The sequence below is a fragment of the Sapajus apella genome, unplaced genomic scaffold (assembly GCF_009761245.1).
Source record: "Sapajus apella isolate SASKATOON/1434 unplaced genomic scaffold, GSC_monkey_1.0 scaffold36, whole genome shotgun sequence".
Lineage (NCBI taxonomy): Eukaryota > Metazoa > Chordata > Mammalia > Primates > Cebidae > Sapajus > Sapajus apella.
Window position 1 is genome coordinate 34,568,522 of NW_022436976.1, and position 21,803 is coordinate 34,590,324.

Below are 21,803 nucleotides of genomic sequence, written 5' to 3' on the forward strand. Positions count from 1 at the left end.
CATACCTACACATATATACCTATGACAATACAAATTAGGCACAGTAAGAGATTAGGAACAATATTGGTAAACAGAAAGTTGTTTTCTGTTTGTTTTTTTGGGGGGGGACAGTCTCACTCTCTCGCCCAGGCTGGGGTGCAGTGGTGGGATCTCAGCTCACTGCAACCTCTGCCTCACAGGTTCAAGCGATTCTTGTGCCTTGTGCATGCCACCATGCCCGGCTAATCTTTGTCTTTCTCACCATGTTGGCCAGGCTGGTTTCAAACTCCTGACCTCCAGTGATCCACCTGCCTTGACCTCCCAAAGTGTTGGGATTACAGGTGTGAGCCACCGTGCCAGCCAAGATTAAGTGTTTTAAAAAAATTTTATTTATAAATTGCAGAAACCATGGATAAGGGGGGTTTTACTGTACTTTTATAAGTGTTGCTACTTTTTAAAAATGAATACTTCCTTATGAAGAAGGTTTGTATGCAGGGAATCTGCTACCTCAATGCTTACTGTTCTGTGAAATCATACTGTTTTATATCACAAGATAAACACCAATAGTAGGGGGCAAGTCTTCTAGTACTGACTGAAGAGATTCCCTATAAAGAACACTCATAGAATCTTTTTAAAGTTTGTGTTAGCTAAACTGCAAATATCTGAAAGTATTTCAACTTACTGGGTTTTGCATTCAAAAGGATAAGATTCTTTTGTTTCTTCCTGGTTAGGCTTTTCAGAAATTTCAAATCCCACAGCAAGCTTGAACGTATCTTCCCCATATCTAGATAAAGAGGTTACAACTATTGTTTGGTTTTAGAAACTTTGATGCTATCAAGCCTAAGTATATGTTTAAATGATATTAAATGCCAAACAACAGAAAATACTTCCAACAAATGTGTGTGTGTACACACACACACACACACACACACACACACACACGTATATACCTAGAGCTATTTTAAAATAATTATCATACACAACTATTTTAAAATATATGGGGAATACTTATGTAATTAACTCTAGCCCTTCACAGCTGTATTATAACTTTATTTAACAACTTAGTAAAAGTCAAAATTGATGGTTCTTAACATTGTAGGTTGAGAATAATACAAAGTGCCTAAAAAAGACACATTCTGCCCAATGCTACTTCCTTCAATATTACCAAACTTCTGTGAAAGAAGACTTGCAATGAAAAGAAAGACTAACTGCAACATGAAAGATGATTTTAAAACACGTTCATTTACCAATTTTAACAATCTAGAAAAAAAGAAAGTCTGACTATAATACTTGATGACAGACATCATGTTTAAGTAGAAAACACAAGAATAAAAAAAGCAATTATCACAGAAAATATTGCACAACTTCAGTTGTTTCCTCCAAATTTTCTTTATGTAATTGGGTGGATATAAATTAATAAACAGAAGTTTAAGCAAGATACATGTAACAATTTAACAGAACCCGATAATCTAATTTCTTGCAATTTTTCTCAAATTCATCTTTAAGTCTTTCCATCATGGGGCTCATAAGGAAATTTGACCAACATATGGATACTACAGTTGAATGTCAAATTTTTACAAAGTACTTAATGACATACTACATTTCTCTATAATGCAATTATGAAGAAACTTCATGACACTGTTTTGTATGTGGGAAAGTGTTAAGAGTCCAATATTCAACTCAATATAAAATAATAAGAAACACTTCTGATGTTAGGTTGAGACCACTTTTCCTTTTGCTAATGAATGATTTTTTTAGCTGTAATATCACTGAGGTGAGTAAGTCACCTTTGAGTACATACGAAAAAAATAAACACATGCTAAATGGATAAAACATTACTACTACATCTTTACTAGACCATCTCTACCTCTAACACTTCAGAAGCTTAGAGATTTAAAGTATTCTTACATTAACTGCAAGAAACAAAGGAGAAATTCCTTCTTTTCTGAGATCACAACTATGAAGTCATGTGGTTATACAAATTCTGCATTTGTGTGCAAAACATAAAATACAATTATCTTTATTGTCCCTGCTTAGTTCTGTCAGTCAGCTAGCAGGATGTAATAGATTCCTTTCCAAGAAACAGAGACTGAGATGTGTTTTATAGAACTTCAATAACCTCAGCACTACAGTAATGAGAGATGCAGTATCCTTTTGCTATGGTTCAAGACAAGAGGGAAGAGGTCACAGGAAAGAGAAATCAAAATTGTTACAACTGAGTAACTATTTCTCATTAGGTCTCACCACAGTGCCACCTTCATTTTTACATAAATGTGGTGGCATAATTCAATCTCAATAAATCAGAATTCTTAATATTTTAAATTTTACTTGACTTTTCCATTATCACCATATTAACAACAAAAATAATCAGGTAAAACACATAGGAAAGGGTAATATCAAACCCCACTTTAATAGAGTTGGTTTCTTGACACATTAACTTATTTTTTATAGAAAAGGGATAGTGCATCTCAGTTTGCTTACAAGCTAGGAGATCACTTTGAATTCTGCATTTCCTAACTGCAAACAGAATATAGCACTTATAACAGGTTATAAATAAACTGGTTTTCAAGCATAGAGCCAGCCCCAACGATAATAATACACTATTTAAAAAGACCTAAGGCAATGAATTCCATTTCCAATGGAAAAAAAGAACTGTGCAAACAAGCTTAAAACTACTTTTTTTGTGTGCCAGTGTTATAAAATGTAGCTTTTAATAAAACCTTGACCCAAATGCCAGCAACTTCAGAAAAGAATTTGGGTAGGGAGGGGGAAGAGAGGAAAGTTATTTCATTTAGGAAAAAAACTACTATCTTTTTCCTAATCTTTAATACACACAATTTAAACAAATACAGCTGCTGTAACACTTTACACAATTCCTATGTACTGGAGCAATAACAAGATCTAAATACAATTATATTTTTAAACATTGGGTCAAGGCTTTACATAAAAATACCATCCTACTTTTCCCTCTAAGTTTCTAAAATATCACGTACTTTTCCCCCAACATCTGCAGCCATCCAGGAATTTTTAGGAAACTTTTGTGCATGATCTTAATTCCTAATCCCTGGCTCTTTGGGCTCAGTGACAAAAGATCAAAACCACCAAAAATGATGGTTCACTTGAAGTCAGATGAGAGACCCTGGCTCAATTAGTCTCATAGGATGAAAGCAGTGCTGCATCAACTGGCTCCATGCAGGAGGGGCACGTGAAGGATCTCATCAACCAGTCATCTATACAGTCCAGGTGATAGATGTGCATGCACGGCAGAAATCGAATTGGGTCCCCATAAACAAAGTCCATCATACAGATCACACACCTGTTGGGAGCAATGGAGAGATATCAGAAGGCATTTTCAGAAGTGTCCTATTCAGAAAATGCTTTAAATCCCATTAAAGACAGTGTTAATCTGAATAACACAGCTGAAGGCTTTGCCTGTCATCTTATCACCAAAGCATGCAAACTGATTTTTTTCCTAACATTGATCTATCCACAGTCTCTTATTTCAATCCCTGAGAATTTGCAGGACTTAGGAGCAATCAACAGAGCAAAGGGAAATGGATTCCATATGGATCACATCTACTGGTGTGCTTGTTAAACAGCTACATACTATAGCAGAAGGAGAATGGGATTACTTTAGGTAGAAAAGCATCAGTTGGATCAACTTTGTTTCCTTGTACTATTTAGTGTAATCCTAGAGTAAGATAATTTTCATTTTAATAACTACCTGTAAAAACAGAAACACTAGCTTCAGCCTACTTACTGGGCTGCTGTAAGTTAAAGCTGTCTTCATTAACTTTCCTCTTTTTGAGATGGAGTCTTGCTCTGTCGCCCAGGCTGTAGTGCAGTGGTGCAATCTTGGCTCATTGCAACCTCTGCCTTCTGGGTTCAAGCAATTCTCCTGCCTCAGCCTCCCAAGTAGCTGGGATTACAGGCGTTAGCCACATGCCCAGCTAATTTTTGTATTTTTAGTAGAGACACGGTTTTACCATGTTGGCCAGGATGGTCTTCATCTCTTGACCTTGTGATCCTCCCACCTTGGTCTCCCAAAGTGCTGGGATTACAAGCGTGAGCCACCGTGCCCAGCTTTTTATTTATTTTATTTTTGAGAAAGAGTTTCAAGTGATTCTCCCATCTCAGCCTCCCAAGTAGCTGGGATTATAGGCGCAGGCTACCATGCCTGGCTAATTTTCGTATTTTTAGTAGAGACAAGGTTTCACCATGTTGGCCAGGTTAGTCTCAATCTCCTGGCCTCAAGTGATCTGCCCACCTCAGTCTCCCAAAGTGCTGGGATTACAGGCGTGAGCCACTGTGCCCCGCCTGTGAAAATTCTTAATTACTACATTATAGCATTCTCTTGTTAGTAGCCAGTAATAAGAGCTATTAAAAAAAAATTAAATATATCCTTGCATTAAATGAAGTGTTTCAATATATTAAATGTCTTACTGTCTAAAGTGCAAGAGAAAACGCAAATTTTTTAAAAGTGAATTTCTGAAAATAAAACTTTGAAATGTACAAATTAAAACTTACTCTCGGATCTTTTTTTCTGATCCATCTCTTCCAGGGTCATAAACTCCTTTAGGCAGATGTTGTATAAGGCCTATTCTTTGAGCTATCCTAATTTGTTCCTCTTCAGTCAGCTGAGTTGCTAGCCGAGTCTGGCTAGGTGTTGGGTGGTAGACTGGAACTGGAACTTGTTCCTAAAATACAAAAATAGAGGGAAAAGATTTTTATGAAACCTTTTGTGGGTTTTTTTTTTATTTTTTGGTCAGAGATAGAAGAGAAAGGGAACTCTGGGAAGGGTAGGAAGCTGGGGTGATGCACAGCGGTGTGACTATGTTTCACTCTGCCTTAACAACAAAACATACACACACCAAAACATTCACATTTAGCTATCTACCTAAAGGATATAAACACAGACTTCACTGAAGAACTGGCATGGAATGCTAACTGAACTATTTCCACATAAGAGACCAGTCTGGGCAACATAGCAAGACCTCATCTCTAAAAATAATTTAAAAAAATTTTTTAATGGATTGGACTATGGCAAAAATAAATCTAAATGTTATCTAAGACCAACTCTTCCATTTTATAGGACCAAGCTTGCCTACAGTCAAATAATTGTCAGTACTGGAATTAGAATTCTGTGGCTCCTAATCCAGTGAATTTTTTACACAAAACAATTTTGCTCAAAGAAATCATGTTTATAACCCCCACTTTTTTTGAGACAGGGTCTCCCTTTGTTGCCCAGGCTTAAGTGCAGTGATAGATAAAAGAGGATGAGTTGATGTCCTTTGCAGGGACATGGATGAAGCTGGAAACCATTATTCTCAGCAAACTAACACAAGAATAGAAAACCAACCACCACGTGTCCTCACTCTTAAGTGGGAGCTGAACAATGAGAACACATGGACACAAGGAGGTGAACATCACACACCAGGGCCTGTTGGAGGGTGGGGGACTAGGGAGGGACAGCATTAAGAGAAATACCTAATGCAGATGATGGGATGATGGATGCAACAAACCACCATGGCATGTGTATACCTATGTAGCAAATGTGCACATTGTGCACAGGTACCCCAGAACTTAAAGTGTAATAATAATAACAATAAAGAGCTTCTTTGCCTTTAAAAACGAAAAAAAAAAAGCACAGTGGCAGAAACACAACTTAATGTAAACTCAACCTCCCGGGCTCAAGCAATCCTCCAACCTCAGCCTCCTGAGTAGTGGGACCACAGGGGTGTGCCATGGGGCCTGGCCTATAATGGTAATACTGAGCAATTCCGGTGGAATGAAGCTGGGATGGAGTGTGACCTAGGAGGGATGAGACTCCCCATCCGCGTGCCCTCACCTTGGTTACCTCTGCAGAATGCTCAGAATCAACAGAACAGTCTGAAAAACACTACTATCTTAGAAGGTGAGATTTTCAGTCTGAAGAATTAAATTATAAGATTTCAGTCTCAGCTCAGCTACTTACTATGGTTGCTTGAACCAAGTGTCTTAATGTCTTTGAATAAAGGAGATAACACCCACTTTTGAGAGTGGGTACAGTCATGAGATAACTAAGAGCTTTGTAAATGCCAATATTTGTGAATTATTCTAACATCTCATCATCATGATTCTCCCCATCATGACTCTCTGCTTTGCTAAGTGCTACTGTCCTTGGCTTTGGTCCTGGCTTTCTGGATTCTCTTTGAATACTAGAAACTCTTGGCCTCTGCTGTGATCTCTGCCAGCTGAGTTCTTCAACCCTTGAATTACCATTTCGAGTCTAGACTACCTTCCTGAAACTCAGCCCCAGCCCTATTTGACCAGTTTTGATGAGCTGCCATTCACATGCAAACTGGGAACAAATTGGTTTACAACTATGGATAATATAAAGGGTCTCTTAAATCCTTGAACCTAACGAAAAAAACTAAATTGTTTTAGAGCAAATAAACTCCAACTATGGGTTTTTCAAAGGCTAGATTTCTTGAGTCTTGTGGTTCCCATATGTGTAGAGAACACAAAAAGCAGAACAGAAAAGGAAAGCTCTACTTTATGGGGAAACATTAATAAACATTAAAGAATAAAAACTATCTTTTAATTCATGTTATGAGTGTATTTTCTCCTTTGGTATTTTTGTTGTTGTTGTTGTTAAAACAAAGGAACCCTCTCCGTATCTTTTAGATATTTAAAATGATTCAACAATCTAATTTCAGTTTACATGCAAATTTTCAGAGACCCAGAGAGGGAAGGAAATGACTAAGATCTCCTGATATTTTAAAGATGAATGTGGCCTCACCCTTCTTACCACAAATGCCTAATTTTAAATTTTAATTCCCATGATACTTGTTTAAAAATGGCTTGATATCTGAGTTATCAACTGTTTCATAACTAGAGAGCCACTGATTTTCTAGGCAGCAAAATGGGATCTTGATTCAATTGTTGGTTCAAAGTCACTGAGCGAGTAGAAGATTACACAGGGATATAAAAACAACAATTTAAAAAATATGTGATAGCTGGGCACGTTGGCTCACACCTGTAATCCTAGCACTTTGAGAGGCTGAAACTCCTCACCTGAGGTCAGGAGTTCAACACTAGTTTGGCCAACATGGTGAAAATACAAAATCTCTACTAAAAATACAAAAATTGTTGGACATGATGGTGCATGCCCATAATCCCAGCTACTCGAGAGGCTGAGGCAGAAGAACTGCTTGAACTCAGGAGGCGGAGACTGCAGTGAGCCGAGATCTTGCCACTGCACTCCAGCCTGGGCTACAGAGCGGAGCCAGACTCTTATCAACAACAACAAAAAATGGTGTGGATTTGGGGGTGGTTCCCACCAGTCACTATCTGCTGCCTCTCTATATAAACACTATATATATGGTTTACACAGTGTTCAACACCTGCTTTCCCTCTGGGAATCTGAAATTTTGTCACGTGTTAGGCAGTGGGTGCCTAATCAGTACCTGGAGCACTGAGATTCAAATGAGCGGCTCTGGCAGAAAACCTTTCATACATGTTGAAGGAATTAAGCATGTCCTTGTGACTCCACTAGGAGACGACTCTTGGAAGCTTATGCTTAGTTCCCTTTGGACCAAAGCACCTTTTCCCTTAGCTGATTTTGCTTTGATTCTTTGCTGTAACAAATCATAGCTGTAAATAAGATTATATACTAAGTCCCATGAGTCCTATTGAATCACCAAATCTGGGGATTGTTTTGAGGACCTCCAATGCCAGTGCTAGGTTGTGCTCCAACTTTGTATTTGCCAAGCTACTGTGTTTCATTCCCAGCTGAAAACAAATTGGAAAAAACAAAAAACAAAACCTAAATATTTTGATTAGCCTGTTTCAGGGCCTAAATATGGATCTAATGATAAAAAGTATACAAACAAATCTCACTACAACCTCCAACTCCTGGGCTCAAGTGATCCTCCCATCATGGCCCTTCCAGGAGCTGGGATTACAGGTATGCACCACCGCACCCAACAGTTTTTTTGGTTTTGATAGAGACAGTGTCTCACTGATCAGGCTGGTCTCAAACTCCTGGCCTCAAGCAATCTGCCAGCCTTGGCCTCCCAAAGTGGGGAGATTATAGGCAAGAGCCACTGTGCCCAGGCTATCTGGGTAGTTTGATAAGGGCAGGGGCTGTGTCTGTTTTGCTTACCAATGTTTACTACCTACTCAGCACGGTGTCTGGCAGGTAGTTGGGACTCAACATAATTATAGAACTGAATAATCTAAATCAAAGCACTTATGTTCTTGCAATATATATTATATACATATTAGAACTTTGTAAATATGCTATTAAAAATTGCTAATGGGCCTGGCACAGTGGCTCACACCTGTAAGCCTTGCAGTTTGGGAGGCCAAGACAGGTAGATAGCTTGAGCTTAGGAGTTTGAGACCAGCCGGGCAATATGGTGAAACCCGGTCTCTATAAAAGATACAAAAATCAGCCAGGCGTGGTGACGCACACCTCTAGTCCCAGCTAGTTGGAGGGCTGGGGCAGCAGGATTGCTTGAGCCCAGGAGGTTGAGCTATGGTGAGATGAGACTGCGCCACTGTACTCCAGCTTGGGTCACAAAGTGAAAGAAAAAAAGAAAAATTGCTAATGATTTGGATTAAAAAAAAATATAACAAAAAGAAAAAGAAAAATTGCTGTCTCAAAAAGAAAAAGGAAATGGCTAATTATTTGGATTATGTAACAATAAAAAAGAAAAACTTGATATAAATTACACCCAACATTGTCCAAAGTGAAAATACCTGGGTTGTTGCCTCTTTCAAAGTTCTACCTACCCATCCCACGGTAACTTCAACAGGTCCAAAACCAAACCAAATATACTTCCAGGTGCTTCTCAAACTCAGAATTTCTATGCCCCCTACCTAGGTTAATGAACAAAAAAGCATAATGGAAAGAGCATAGGCATTTCCTGGAATTTCTGCTCTGGCATTTAATTATGCATGTGGCCTTCGGCAAGCTTCTTAACATCTGAGCGTTAAGATTCCTCATCAGCAAAACAGACAAATACCCATCTTAAAGCACTGGAGGCCAGGTGCGGTGGTTTACCCCTGTAAATCCCAGCACTTTGGGAGGCTGAGGCAGGTGGATCATTTGAGGTCAGGAGTTTGAGACCAGCCTGACCAACATGGCAAAACCCCATCTCTACTAAAAATGCAAAAACAATTAGCCAGACGTAGTGGTACGTGCCTGTAATCCCAGCTACTCGGGAGGCTGAGACACAAGAATTGCTTGAACCTGGGAGGCAGAGGTTGCAGTGAGCTGAGATCACACCACTGCACTCCAGCCTGGGTGACAGAATAAGACTGTCTTAAAAAAAAAAGTGTTGGGCTGAGCTGGGCATGATGGCTCACTCCTGTAATCCTTTCTAACACTTTTGGGAGGCCAAGGAAGGTAGATCACTTGAGGTAGGGAGTTTGAGGCCAGCCTGGACAATATGGTGAAAGCCCATCTCTACTAAAAACACGGAAATTAGCCAGGCATGGTAATACATGCCTGTAATTCCAGCTACTAGGAAGGCTGAGGCATGAGAATCACTTGAACCTGGGAGTCAGAGGTTGCAGTGAGTGGAGATCATGCCACTGCACTCCAGCCTGGGCCACACAGCTAGAATCCATTTCAAAAAAAAAAAAAAAGAGTATTGTAAGAAATAAGCAGATAAGTAAAGCACTTACCAAGATAAAGGGCTCAATATATGGGCTCTTCTCTGACACCACCACCCCACTAGTCCCTGGAGATAGACATCATTCCTGATCCCTGACTTCCTCTCTTCCCTTTTCCATCATCATCTACTTAAATGTCTTATACAGTCTTATCTAACTACTATTTCCTCATTGTTGATTAGGAGACACACATGGGCTTGCCCTGTGAGTTTAAATTTTGAGAAAGATAGAATTCACAGAGAAGTAAATACATTTCAAATAAATTTAAACAATCTTTTTCTTAGTACTTTCTTTAGTTCTCCATATGTCTGCAGGCAAAAGAAAGAGAGAGAATCCAAAGGAAATCATCTGCCTTTAAGAAAAGGAGAGAAGGAATAATTTAAAATTAAAATATGCATTGTGGAAAAATGCAGCAGCATGTAAGGGGCTAGAATAGAAATGGAAGACAGGATTTTAAAATATGCTGAAGCAGGAGCGAAGATAGGGTCTCACTCTGTCACCCAGGCTGGAATGCAGTGGCGCGATCTTGGCTCACTGCAATCCAACCTCCCAGGTTCAAGCAATTCTCCTGCCTCAACCTCAAGTAGCTGAGAGTAAAAGCACGTGCCACCATGCCCGGCTAATTTTTGTATTTTTAGTAGAGACAGGATTTCATCATGTTGGCCAGCCTGGTCTCGAATTCCTGGCCTCAAGTGATCCACCGCTTCAGCCTTCCAAAGTGTTGGGATTACAGGTGTGAGCCACCGTGCCCAGCCAAAAGATAGGGTCAGACATCAAAAACCGCAAGGTCTGATCTGATGAGAAAAACCTCTGTAGCATTCCAGTTGTCTGTTAATATGTAAATGAAGCATCTATAAAATGATGGATATTGTCAAGAATGTATTGGGCCCTAATCTTAGGTGGTTTAACCCAAGAAGACACAAACAGATGAATGTGAAACGTGTCTGTCTGAAGGGCACTACATTAAAAGTTGGATTCAATTTAGGGAATATGATACCATTTCAGAAACTAAAACAATGCAGTGGGGAAGTGCCTAAATAATGTGCTGAGGCTGGAAATAGTAGTACAAGTCTGGTTTGTGGTAAAGGAAAAATAAAGTCACTACTAAAGAATGTAGCTTGTCACCAAAAGCTGTATCTTATACTCCAGTAGGAAATAAGAGCCAGCTCTTCTGATCTTTCTCTTTATATCCTTACAAGCTGCTGCTGGCACCACCTTCTTCCCAGCTGCAATCTCCTACTTGGAAATGTTTTCTCTGAATTTTGCCAGACTGACACTTAGGACCATAAAATGGAGGATTTAGAATAGTTCGTCTCAATGTATATTCTAGTTCTGATGTTCTATGAATCTTGACCAAAACAAAACCCCCCAGATTAGCTCTGATGAAGTTCCTGAACAATTACAGAGATTTAAAAGCCGGCATCACATCTATCATCCTGATAAATACGATTTTTTTTTTTTTAGATAGGGTCTCATTCTGTTACCCAGGCTGGAGTGCAGTGGCACAGTCTTGGCTCACTGCAGCCTTGACTGCCTGGGCTCAAGTGATTTTCCCACCTCACCCTCCTGAGTAGCTGGGACTACAGGCCCATGTCACCACGCCCAGTTAATTAAAAAAATAAATTCTGTAGAGACGGGTTTTCACTATGTTGCCTAGGCCGGTCTCAAATTCCTAGGCTCAAGGAATCCTCCTGCCTTGGCCTCCCAAACTGCTGGGATCCCAGGAGTGAGCAACTAAGCTCATCCTTAAAAATTACATCTCAGCATTGAGGAAATACAGTATCATGATAAGGTAAAAGGCTTCCATTAACTGTAACACTTTAGAGATATAATTCACACTTTATTTCCCTATTTAAAATACACACTTCAATGGTTTCCAGTGTGTTCAGAGTTATACAACCATCACTTATCAATTTTAGAACATTTTCATTACCCCTCAAAGAAAGGGTACTCACTAACAGTCACTCCCCCAAACTCCCCAGACCTAGGCTACTACTAATTTGCTTTTTGTCCCTGTAGATTTGCCTATCCTGGACATTTAACAGATAAGCATTACTCAGATGTGTGGGTTTCGTTGCAGACCACCCTAATAGAACTGATCACAGATCACCATAAAAGATCTAATAATGAAAGGGTTTGAAAGCATGAGAATAACCAAATGTGGCAGAGAAATGAAGTGAGCTCCTAGAAAAATGGTACCAATAGACTTGTTTCATACAGAGTTGCCACAAACCTTCAAGTTGTGTAAATATACACACCAACCTATGAAGTGCAATAAAACAAGGTATGCTTGTATATGGAATCATACTAATATGCAGTCTTTTGCGGCTAGCCTTTCACTTAGCATGTTTTCAGAGTTCACCCATGATGCAGCATTTATCAGAATTGCAATCCTTTTTATCACTGAATAACCCACCACCATTTTGTTTAGGCACTGATAGGTATGGGTTGTTTCCACTTTTTGGCTACTGTGAATACTGTTATGAAGATTCACATACAAGTTTTTGTACATGTTTTCATTTTATTGGGTAGATATACGAAGGAGAGGAACTCCGCAAAACCTTTTGCACAACTGCCAAACTTTTCCAAAGCACCTGCACCATCTTACAATCCCACTGGGAGCTGTATTGATAAGTGATGGTTGCGTAACTCTCAACACACTGGAAACCACAGAAGTGTGTATTTTAAATAGTGAAATAGAATGTTCCAGTTTCTCTACATCATTGCTTAAACTTATTTTTATTATAAGCATTCAAGTGGATAAGATGTGCTATCTCATTTGTAATTTTCATTTGCATTTCCCTGACAGCAAATTATCTTTTTGTTGTCTTCTGGACACAAGTCCTTTATCAGACAAATGATTTACAAATATTTTGAGGCTGAGGCGGGCAGATCACCTGAGGTGAGGAGTTCAAGATCAGCCTGATCAACATGGTGAAATCTCCTCTACTGAAAAAAAAAAAAAAAAAAAAAAAAAAAATTGGGCAGGGCGTGGTGGTGCATACCTGTAATCCCAGCTGCTGTACTTGGGAGGCTAAGGCACAAGAATTGCTTGAACCTGGGAGGGAGGGTTGCAATAAGCCAAGACTGTGCTGCTGCACTCCAGCCTGGATGACAGAGGGAAGACTCTGTCTCAACAAACAAACAAACAAACAAATGAACAACCCCAAATATTTTCTTGCATCCTATGGATTATCTTTTCACTTTCTTGATGGTGTTCTTTCAAAAACAAATTTTAAATTTTAATGAAATTCAACTTTGGTTACTTTTACTTTCAGTATCCTAAGAAGTTTCTACCAAACCAAAGGTCATGAGTACTTGGTCCTTTACTAAGAGGTTTACAAAGTTTTAGCTCTTACATTTTAGGCGTATAAACCACTCTGAGTTAGTTTTTGCATATAGTAAGAAAGGGGTCTAACTTCACTTTAACTATGTGGTTATATGTAGGCATCCCAGTATCATCGATTAAAAACCGTTTTGGGGCCAAGTGCAGTGGGTCACACATGTAATCCAAGCCTGGGCAATATGGCGAAACCTCATCTCTACAAAAATTTGCCAGGAGTGGTAGTACGTACGTGCCTGTAGCCTCAGCTACTTGGGAAGCCAAGGCAGGTGGATCACCTGAGGCCAGGAGTTTGAGACCAGCTTGGCCAACATAAGTGAAACGCCATCTCTACTGAAAAATAGGAAAAAAGGTAGTTGGGGGTGGCGGTGCATGCCTGTAATCCCACCTACTCAGGAGGCTAAGGCAGGAGAATCACTTGAACTGAAGAGACAATGGTTGCAGTGAGCCAGGACTGATGAGATTACAGGCATGAGCCACAGTGACAAACCATGAAATTTTTATTTAAAAATCTTATCACAGACAGGGCATGGTGGGAGACTGAGGCAGGAGAATCGCTTGAACCTGGGAGGCAGAGGCTGCAGTGAGCTAAGATCATGCCACTGCACTCCATCCTGGGCAAGAGAGCAAGACGTTGTCTCTACATAAATAAATAAATAAACAAGTAAATAAATAGGCCCATTTCACGCTGCAAATCTTAATGATGTCTGACAATTTACCTAAATGTTGGAATAGCAAAATTCAACTGAATTCCAATACCACATACCTATCAAAACTCTGTGACTCAAGAGTTCAGAGTTCAGAATTCCCAAAAGGCTTTGTGGTTTCTGGCAGCAGTGATAGGAGCTCACTCTGGGATTCTCTCATGGATTCTTAAAACTTTTTTTTTTGGGCCATAGAAACCTTATGCAATCTGATGAAAGCTATTTCAGATAACATTTTTAAATAGAACACATAAGATTACTAAGGAAATCAGTCACACTGAAAGCAGTTCTATCCCTGACCTTAAAGGGTCTATGGACCTCAATTTTAGTGCTCCTCAATCTAAAGATTACTTTGAGATTAAGAACTTATATCTTACAAGGCATTCATTAAATTATGTTTTAAGGGAGAAGCATTTTTGAGAAACAAAATCTAGGAATGTGAAAAAAGTCCAGATAATTAAACACAGAGGAGGTGGTGAGGTATATATGAAAAAGGAAACACTGATAGGCTTACATCAACATTAAAGGTTCTTTCTTTCAATTCTCAAATGCATGTGAATTTCCTGCTAAAATGGACTTTATTAAGCAAATTTGTTACAAACTTTAAAAAAAAATTTAACTTAAAAAAATGTAAGGTACCCATGTATCTAAACCCCAGAACAGAGTTGCAAGTGAAAACGCTACTTTACTCAACTGCCACTGCCTCTAGTTCTCTCTTTTGGCAGGCAATAGAAAATACTGTGATGAGCTTGAGTATCTGGTTTTCCAACATGCCAAATTATCAGAAGCAGGAAGAGGTACTTCAAGGACAGACACACTAACAGCAGATGAACTGACAATAAGAAAAAGAAAAATCAATAAAAAGTAGGTGCAAGAATCCAAAAACAGAAGACTTCGCTCACTAACACAAATAGTCCTACATAATTCAAGACTCTGGATGCACTATTCTATTACCTCCAGCATATAATAAACTTAACTGATAATAATTTTGAATCAGTAAAATAAGATGACAATTTGCTCAGAAGTCATTTCAGTGATTTCTGGGGAAGGGAGTGAAGATGAAAAGGGAGAAGCTGTGAAAGTTTAAAAGGGGGCCTAGATGAAAATCAGCCTCAGAATGAAAACACCCAAAATTGAATATTAATGCTTTACAAAACACATCCTAAAATTTTTTAATTAATGAGACAACCAGACATGAGCCTATTTAGAAAATCCCAAGGACTCTAACCAAAACCTCCCAAATGAATTCAGCAACGTTGCAGGTTAAAAGCATACACACAAATCAGTTGTACTTGTAAATACCAGCAATGAACTGGAAGCCAAAATAAGAAGTATAAACAACATTTACAATACCAAAAAATTAAAACGTTTAAAGGCATAAATTTATCTTGTACAGGATCCGTATGCTAAAAACTAATTTACAAAAAAATTAACACATCAACAATGGGCCTCAGCCAATTAACCAAACTTATAAACTCCTAATTCATAGCACCTAACACCACCTTGCAAACAGTGGTATACCATAAAAATCTAAACAATCCACAAATCTTTCACGTATGGTTTACTAGTTCTTGACAGTAATATCATTTCTTCTTTTAGGGACTTTTAAGATTACAACTATTGATGCCTTTGAAATGCTACACAAAAATAAAAGCACAAGGAGAATGGGGTAAGCTTATATCAAAACATATTTAAGAGGCAGTCTAGGAAGTTTTTGATGCTAAATACAAGAATTTCTATAACATGTAAGATTTACAGTGATAATGGATCAAAACATTTAACATGATAATTTTTGCAGGAGAATCAGGATGGATGAGAAGCTGCATTACACCACATTTTTTTAAAACCCTAATTTATTCAATCAGCAGACTGCCATTGCGTGTCAGACACTGTGCTAAATATTTCCATGCCTTAAATTCATTTATCTTTGCAACCATTTGAAAAAATACAATAACCTCCACTTTTCAGTTGAAGAAACAAACTTAAGGACCTAATTGAGGTCAGAGAGGGAAACGGTTTGCTTAGTGAAGAGTTTCTCAACCTGGGCAATGACATTTTAGTAAGACAATTCTTTGTTGTAGGGGGCTGTCCTGTATATCACAGGATGTTTGGCAGCTCTCTCTATCCACTAGATGCCAGTAGTAGCACCCTCTTCCCTGCCACGCTGTGACAACCAAAAAAAAATGTCTCTAGATTGCCAAATGTTTCCTAGAGAGCAAATTCATCCTGGTTGAGAACCACTGGCTTAGGATCTTAGAGTAAACAGGATAAAACAAGGCTGGATAGTTTCTGGCGCTTTAAGAAAGCCATAAAGGATGGGTTACACGTCCGTTTTTCTAGTTATTTTTTGAACAAGGCCTCCAGCTGTCTAACGAAAATGGGGCAGAGAGTGGTGTACAGGGCCTAGTGGACGTAATGCTAAATAAAACACAACCACATTACACTGAAATGAGCCTTAATTGATAGGAACTGGTGCCTTAGTAATCACTACACTATAAATTTAAGAGAAAGGTTAGAGAGCACAGATTTCCTATTACAGAGAATGGCAAAAGAAAGGAAATCACCACCTGAGAATAGAAAAGACATGGGGACACTGAAAACACTTTGTTAACTTGAGAAATTTGCTAAGGCAGGGCTGTTCACTTCCAAATGAAAAGAGGTGTTATACATATGGATATTTCTGATAATTTAGTGGAACGCTGTATGTGCCATATGTTGTGTCTACCTTTGGGATTTATGAAACATTTTTAGAAGACCCAATTCATTTTAAAGGAGTCTGATTACTTCAAGTATCACTATAACCTACTTCATTCCATTATCCCATTCCTCTGCTGGACTCTACTGGAAATGAAATCCTAGAGGCTCCTGTGACTGCCTTTGAGCCAAATCTAGTGTATTATGATATTTTCTGCCTCACTGTGCAGTTATCCCTATTGTCTAAATGCATTTCTCCTAGCTGCCCTGATCTACTGCCCAACCTATTTGTTCATCTTTAAAACGAAGAGGATCTCTTCTACCTAGATTTTAGAGGATGATAAAAAAAAAAAAAAAAAGAAAGAAAATGAAGAGCATCTCCAGTAGTCCCCACTTACTGCAAGGTTTCAGTTAACTGTGGTCAACCATGGTCTGAAAATATTACACAGAAAATTCCAGAAATAACTGATGTTGTAAATTTCGTGCTATTCTGAGTATCACTGATCATTAGAGAAATATAAATCAGCCGGGCATAGTGGCTCATGCCTGTAATTCCAGCACTTTGGGAGGCTGAGGCACGTGGATCACCTGAAGTCAGGATTTTGAGACCAGCCTGGCCAACAAGGTGAAACTCAGTCTCTACTATAAACACAAAAATTAGCCAGGCATGGTGGCAGGTGCCTGTAATCCCAGCTACTCAGAAGGCTAAGGCAGGAGAACTGCTTGAACCCATGAGGTGGAGCTTGCAGTGAGCTGAGATCATGCCACTACACTCCAGTCTGAGCGACAAAGCAAGACTCCGTCTCAAAAAAAAGAGAGAAATGCAAATCAAAACCACAATGAGATAACATCTCACCAGTCAGAATGGCTAATAATAATAAATAGTCAAGGCTGGGCACGGTGGTTCATGCCTGTAATTCCAGCAATTTGGGAGGCTGAGGCAGGCAGATCACTTGAGGCTAGTAGCTTGAGACCAGCCTGGGCAATGCAGCAAAACCCCATCTCCATAAAAAATACAAAATTTAGTCGGGTATGGTGGTGCACACCTGTAATCCCAGCTGCTCAAGAGAGGCTGAGTCACAAGAATGGCTTGAACCCGGCGGACAGAGGGTGAGCTGAGATTGTGCCACTATACTCCATGCTGGACCACAGAGCAAGACTCTATTTCCAAAACAAACAAACAAACAAAATAAAAAATAAATAAAATTAAAATAAAAATTTCAAGTGGATCCAATCAAATGGGGCTCCCACACTTTTGTGAATTCCACCTCCAAAACTTCTACCAGGTCCTCACATGAGGGCTTCCATGAGGTGGAGGGGAAAATAAACCATTTTAAAAATGCCAGAGTAGGCCGGGCGCGGTGGCTCAAGCCTGTAATCCCAGCACTTTGGGAGGCCGAGGCGGGTGGATCACGAGGTCAACAGATCGAGACCATCCGGTCAAGAGATCGAGACCATCCTGATCAACATGGTGAAACCCCGTCTCTACTAAAAATACAAAAAATTAGCTGGGCATGGTGGTGCGTGCCTGTAATCCCAGCTACTCAGGAGGCTGAGGCAGGAGAATTGCCTGAACCCAGGAGGCGGAGGTTGCAGTGAGCCGAGATTGCGCCATTGCACTCCAGCCTGGGTAACATGAGTGAAACTCCGTCTCAAAAAAAAAAAAAAGCCAGAGTATTCTGCTCCTAATAAGCCTATCCTTAAGCAAAACTTTTTTTTTTTTTGGCAGTTTTTAGTAGAGACAGTGGATTAAAGGCGTCAGCCACCGCGCCCAGTCAACCTTTTTAGAGTTCTGGGAGAAACTTTTACCAGAGCTTACTTAACCTACCTGGAGAAAGGGAACTACCCAACTTTAGCCCCTCAGCCATCCTATCCCAGCTAAGGTGGGTGGGAGGTGCTGAGAAGCACTGAAAACTGCAAATTAAAACAAAATACCGCTATACATCTATCAGAATGGTGAAAATTCAAAACACGGACACTAAATCCTAGCAAGGATATAGGGTAACAGAAACTCATTTACTACTACTGGTGGGAATGCAAAATGGTACGCTTGGTGGCCAGGTGTGGTGGCTCACGCCGGTAATCTCAGCACTTTGGGAGGCCAAGGCAGGTGGGTCACCTGAGATCAGGAGTTCAAAACCAGCCTGACCAACATAGTGAAACCTCATCTCTACTAAAAATGCAAAAATTAGCCGGGTGCAGTGGCACATGCTTATAATCCAAGCTACTCGGGAGGCTGAGGCATGAGAATCCCTTAAACCAGGGAGGTGGAGGTTGTGGTGAGCCGAGATCACACCACACTACACTCCAGCCTGAGTGACGGAATGAGACTCCATCTCAAAAAAACAGTAACAACAACAACAACAAAGACAAAATGGTATGCTCTGGCTGACAGTTTGCTACTTCTCTCAAAACTAAACATATTATTACCATTTAATCCAGCAATTGCATCCTTTGGTATTTACCCAAAGGAGATGAAAAATTACATCCAACCAAAACCCACAAACAAATGTTTATAGGAGCTTTATTCATAACTATCAAAATGTGGAAGCAACTATGGTGTCCTTGGGTAGGCAAATGGATAAATTATTATATCAATGCAAATGGAATATTATTCAGCACTAAGAAAGAAATGAGCCATCAAGCCATGAAAAACATGGAGGAACTTTAGATACATATTACTGCATGAAAGAAGCCAATCTGAAAAGGCTATATACTGTATGATTCCAAATATGAAACATTCTGCAAACGGCAAAACTATAGAGACAACTATCAGTGGTTGTCAGAACAGATGGAACACAGAGTTTTTAGAGCAGTGCAACTATATGTATGATACTATAATGGAGGATGCATGTCATTATACATGCCAAATCCATGTACAACACCAAGAATGAACTCTAAGGTAAACTATGGGCTTATGGTGATAATGTTTGGGCAATCGTTGAATATTTCAATGTAGGCTTATTAAAAAAAAAAAAAGTAACCCTATCAAAGTCTCAGCTGGCTCATTTACAAAAATTGACAGCTGATCCCAAATTCACATGGAAATACAAGGAACTAAGAATAGCCATAACAATCTTGAAAAGGGAGAACAAAAAGACTCACTTTCTGATTTCAAACCTTACAAAAGCTACAGTACAGTACTAGCCTAACGACAGACATACAGACCCATGGAACAGAAATGAAGAATCCAGAAATGTACTCTCACATTTATAGACAACTGATCTTTGGCAGGAATACCAAGATAATTCAATGAGAAAAGAAAAACCATTTTCACATCAGGCTAGTCACATGCAAAAGAATGAAGCTTGACCCCCTTCCTTGAAAATACCAAAAGCTCCCCCAAAGAGCCTTTATCAGCTTGGCCAACACAGTGAAATTCTGTCTCTACTAAAAATACAAAAATTAGCCGGGAGTGGTAGCTAACTGGGAGTGGTGCCATGTGCCTATATAATCCCAGCTACTTGGGAGGCAGCAGAGGCAGGCGAATCACTTGAACTCAGGGGGACAGAGCTTACAGTGAGCCAAGATCCTGCCACTGGACTCTAACCTGGATGACAGAATGAGATTCTGTCTAAAAAAAACCCCCAAAAATTAGTGGAGCATAGTGGCATGCACCAGTAGTCCCAGCTACTAGGGAGGCTGAGGCAGGAGAATTGCTTGAGCCCAGGAGGCAGAGGTTGCAGTGAGCGGAGATCACACCACTGCACTCCAGGCATGGGCAAAAGAGTGAGACTCCATTTCAAAAACAGAAAAAGAAAAGAAACTCATCCAAGGAGCTGGCAAGGGATATCTAACCCTAATCAAGGAGACCATGTTTTATTCTTTGATTCTTAAAAAAAAAAAAACCAAAAAAAAAAAAAAAAACCTATAACCTAATTAACAAAATTCTCATGAATGTGTCAACACAAAGGGGGTTAAGTTTTAGGGGGAACCCCCTCAATATTCATCAATTCCACATTTTGGTCACTAAACAGGTACGCTTTCTTGTGGAACATACTTTTCCATGGTTTAAATTATTTAGGATGATCCAATTGTTTCATTGTGTGGCTTAAAAATCCTCACATCCTCTGATTTAGCAGTTCTTTCCCTTTTTTTTAGAGATGGGATCTCACTGTGTTGTCCAAGCTAGTCTCCAAGTCCTAGGCTTAAGCAATCCTCCCGCCTCCACCTCCCAAAGTGCTAGGATTACAGGAATGAGTCACTGTGCCTGGCCAGATCCAGCAATTCCTAAGAAAATATATACTAATAAAATGTTCTAAAACAAGAAGTATTTTATCCATTAAACATTCATAGTATTATTTAAAATATCAAGAAAGCAAAAATAATGAAGTATTGAGCAAATATAGCACCCTAAACTTTCCTCTTCATAAAATTTATTGCAGTGCATTTTATATCCATTTACCTACATTCCTCTCTAGAATGTGGGTAAACTGACAACATGGAGATCATTTTATTTATCTTTGCATTCTAGGATCTAACACATTCTCTACTTTCCTTCCATTCTTTATTTCCTTTTCGTTTTTTAAGAGACAGAATTGGCCAGGCATGGTGGCTCATGCCTGTAATCCCAGCACTTTGGGAGGCTGAGGTGGGCGGATCACCTGAGGTCCAGAGTTCAAGACCAGCCTGGTCAGTATGATGGAACCCAGTCTCTACTAAAAATACAAAGCTCGGTGTGGTGGCATGCGCCTGTAATCCCAGCTACTTGGAAGGCTGAGGCAGGGAGAATTGCTTGTACCTGGGAGGCGGAAGTTGCAGTGAGCTGAGATCACGCCACTGTACTCTAGCCTGGGCAACAACAGCAAAACTCAGTCTCAACAAACAAACAAACAAAGACAGGATCTTGCTCTTGCCCAGGCTGGAGTGTAGTGGTGTGATCATATTTCACTGTAACCTTGAGCTCCTAGGCTCAAGTGACCCTCCTGCCTCACTCAGCCTTCCAAGTAGCTGGGGACTACAGGTGCACGCCACCACACCCAACATTTTTCTTATTTGTAGAGTCAGGGTCTCAGTACGCTGCCCAGACTGGTCTCAACCTCCTGGCCTTAAGGGATCCTCTCGCCTTGGCATTCCAAAGCACTGAGATTACAGGCTTGAACCACTGCACCTGGCCTTATTTTCTAAATATTATGCAGAGAACAATTACCATTCTTTTTTATTAGTAAAATACCCTTTAAACTCCTATAAATCAAGGTTTTAACGGATAACCCAATTAAAAACGACCTCAAGTGATCTGCCTACCTTGGCCTCCCAAAGTGCTGTGATTACACATGTGAGTCACCTTGCCCAGCCTTAGCTAATACTTTTGATTTTTTGTGGAAACAGTGCTGCCCAGGCTGTCTCAAACTCCTGAGCTCAAACAATCATCCTGCCTCAGCTTCCCAAAGGTCTGGGATGACAGCTATTAACCACCATGC

The 21,803-nt window shown here is 39.8% G+C and overlaps 1 protein-coding gene across 1 annotated transcript in view; it reads right to left on the reverse strand.

The window, feature by feature from the left end:
* Window positions 1-1,210: 1,210 nt before the first annotated feature.
* The window catches only part of RNF11 (ring finger protein 11), a 33,584-nt gene continuing 12,991 nt past the window's right edge, over window positions 1,211-21,803 (reverse strand). The window contains exons 2-3 of the mRNA XM_032297069.1: window positions 4,507-4,676; window positions 1,211-3,295 (exon numbers count right to left, since the gene is read on the reverse strand). Of these exons, the coding sequence (XP_032152960.1) occupies window positions 3,124-3,295; window positions 4,507-4,676 (342 nt within the window). The 3' untranslated portion in view covers window positions 1,211-3,123. The remainder of the gene's footprint in view (window positions 3,296-4,506; window positions 4,677-21,803) is intronic.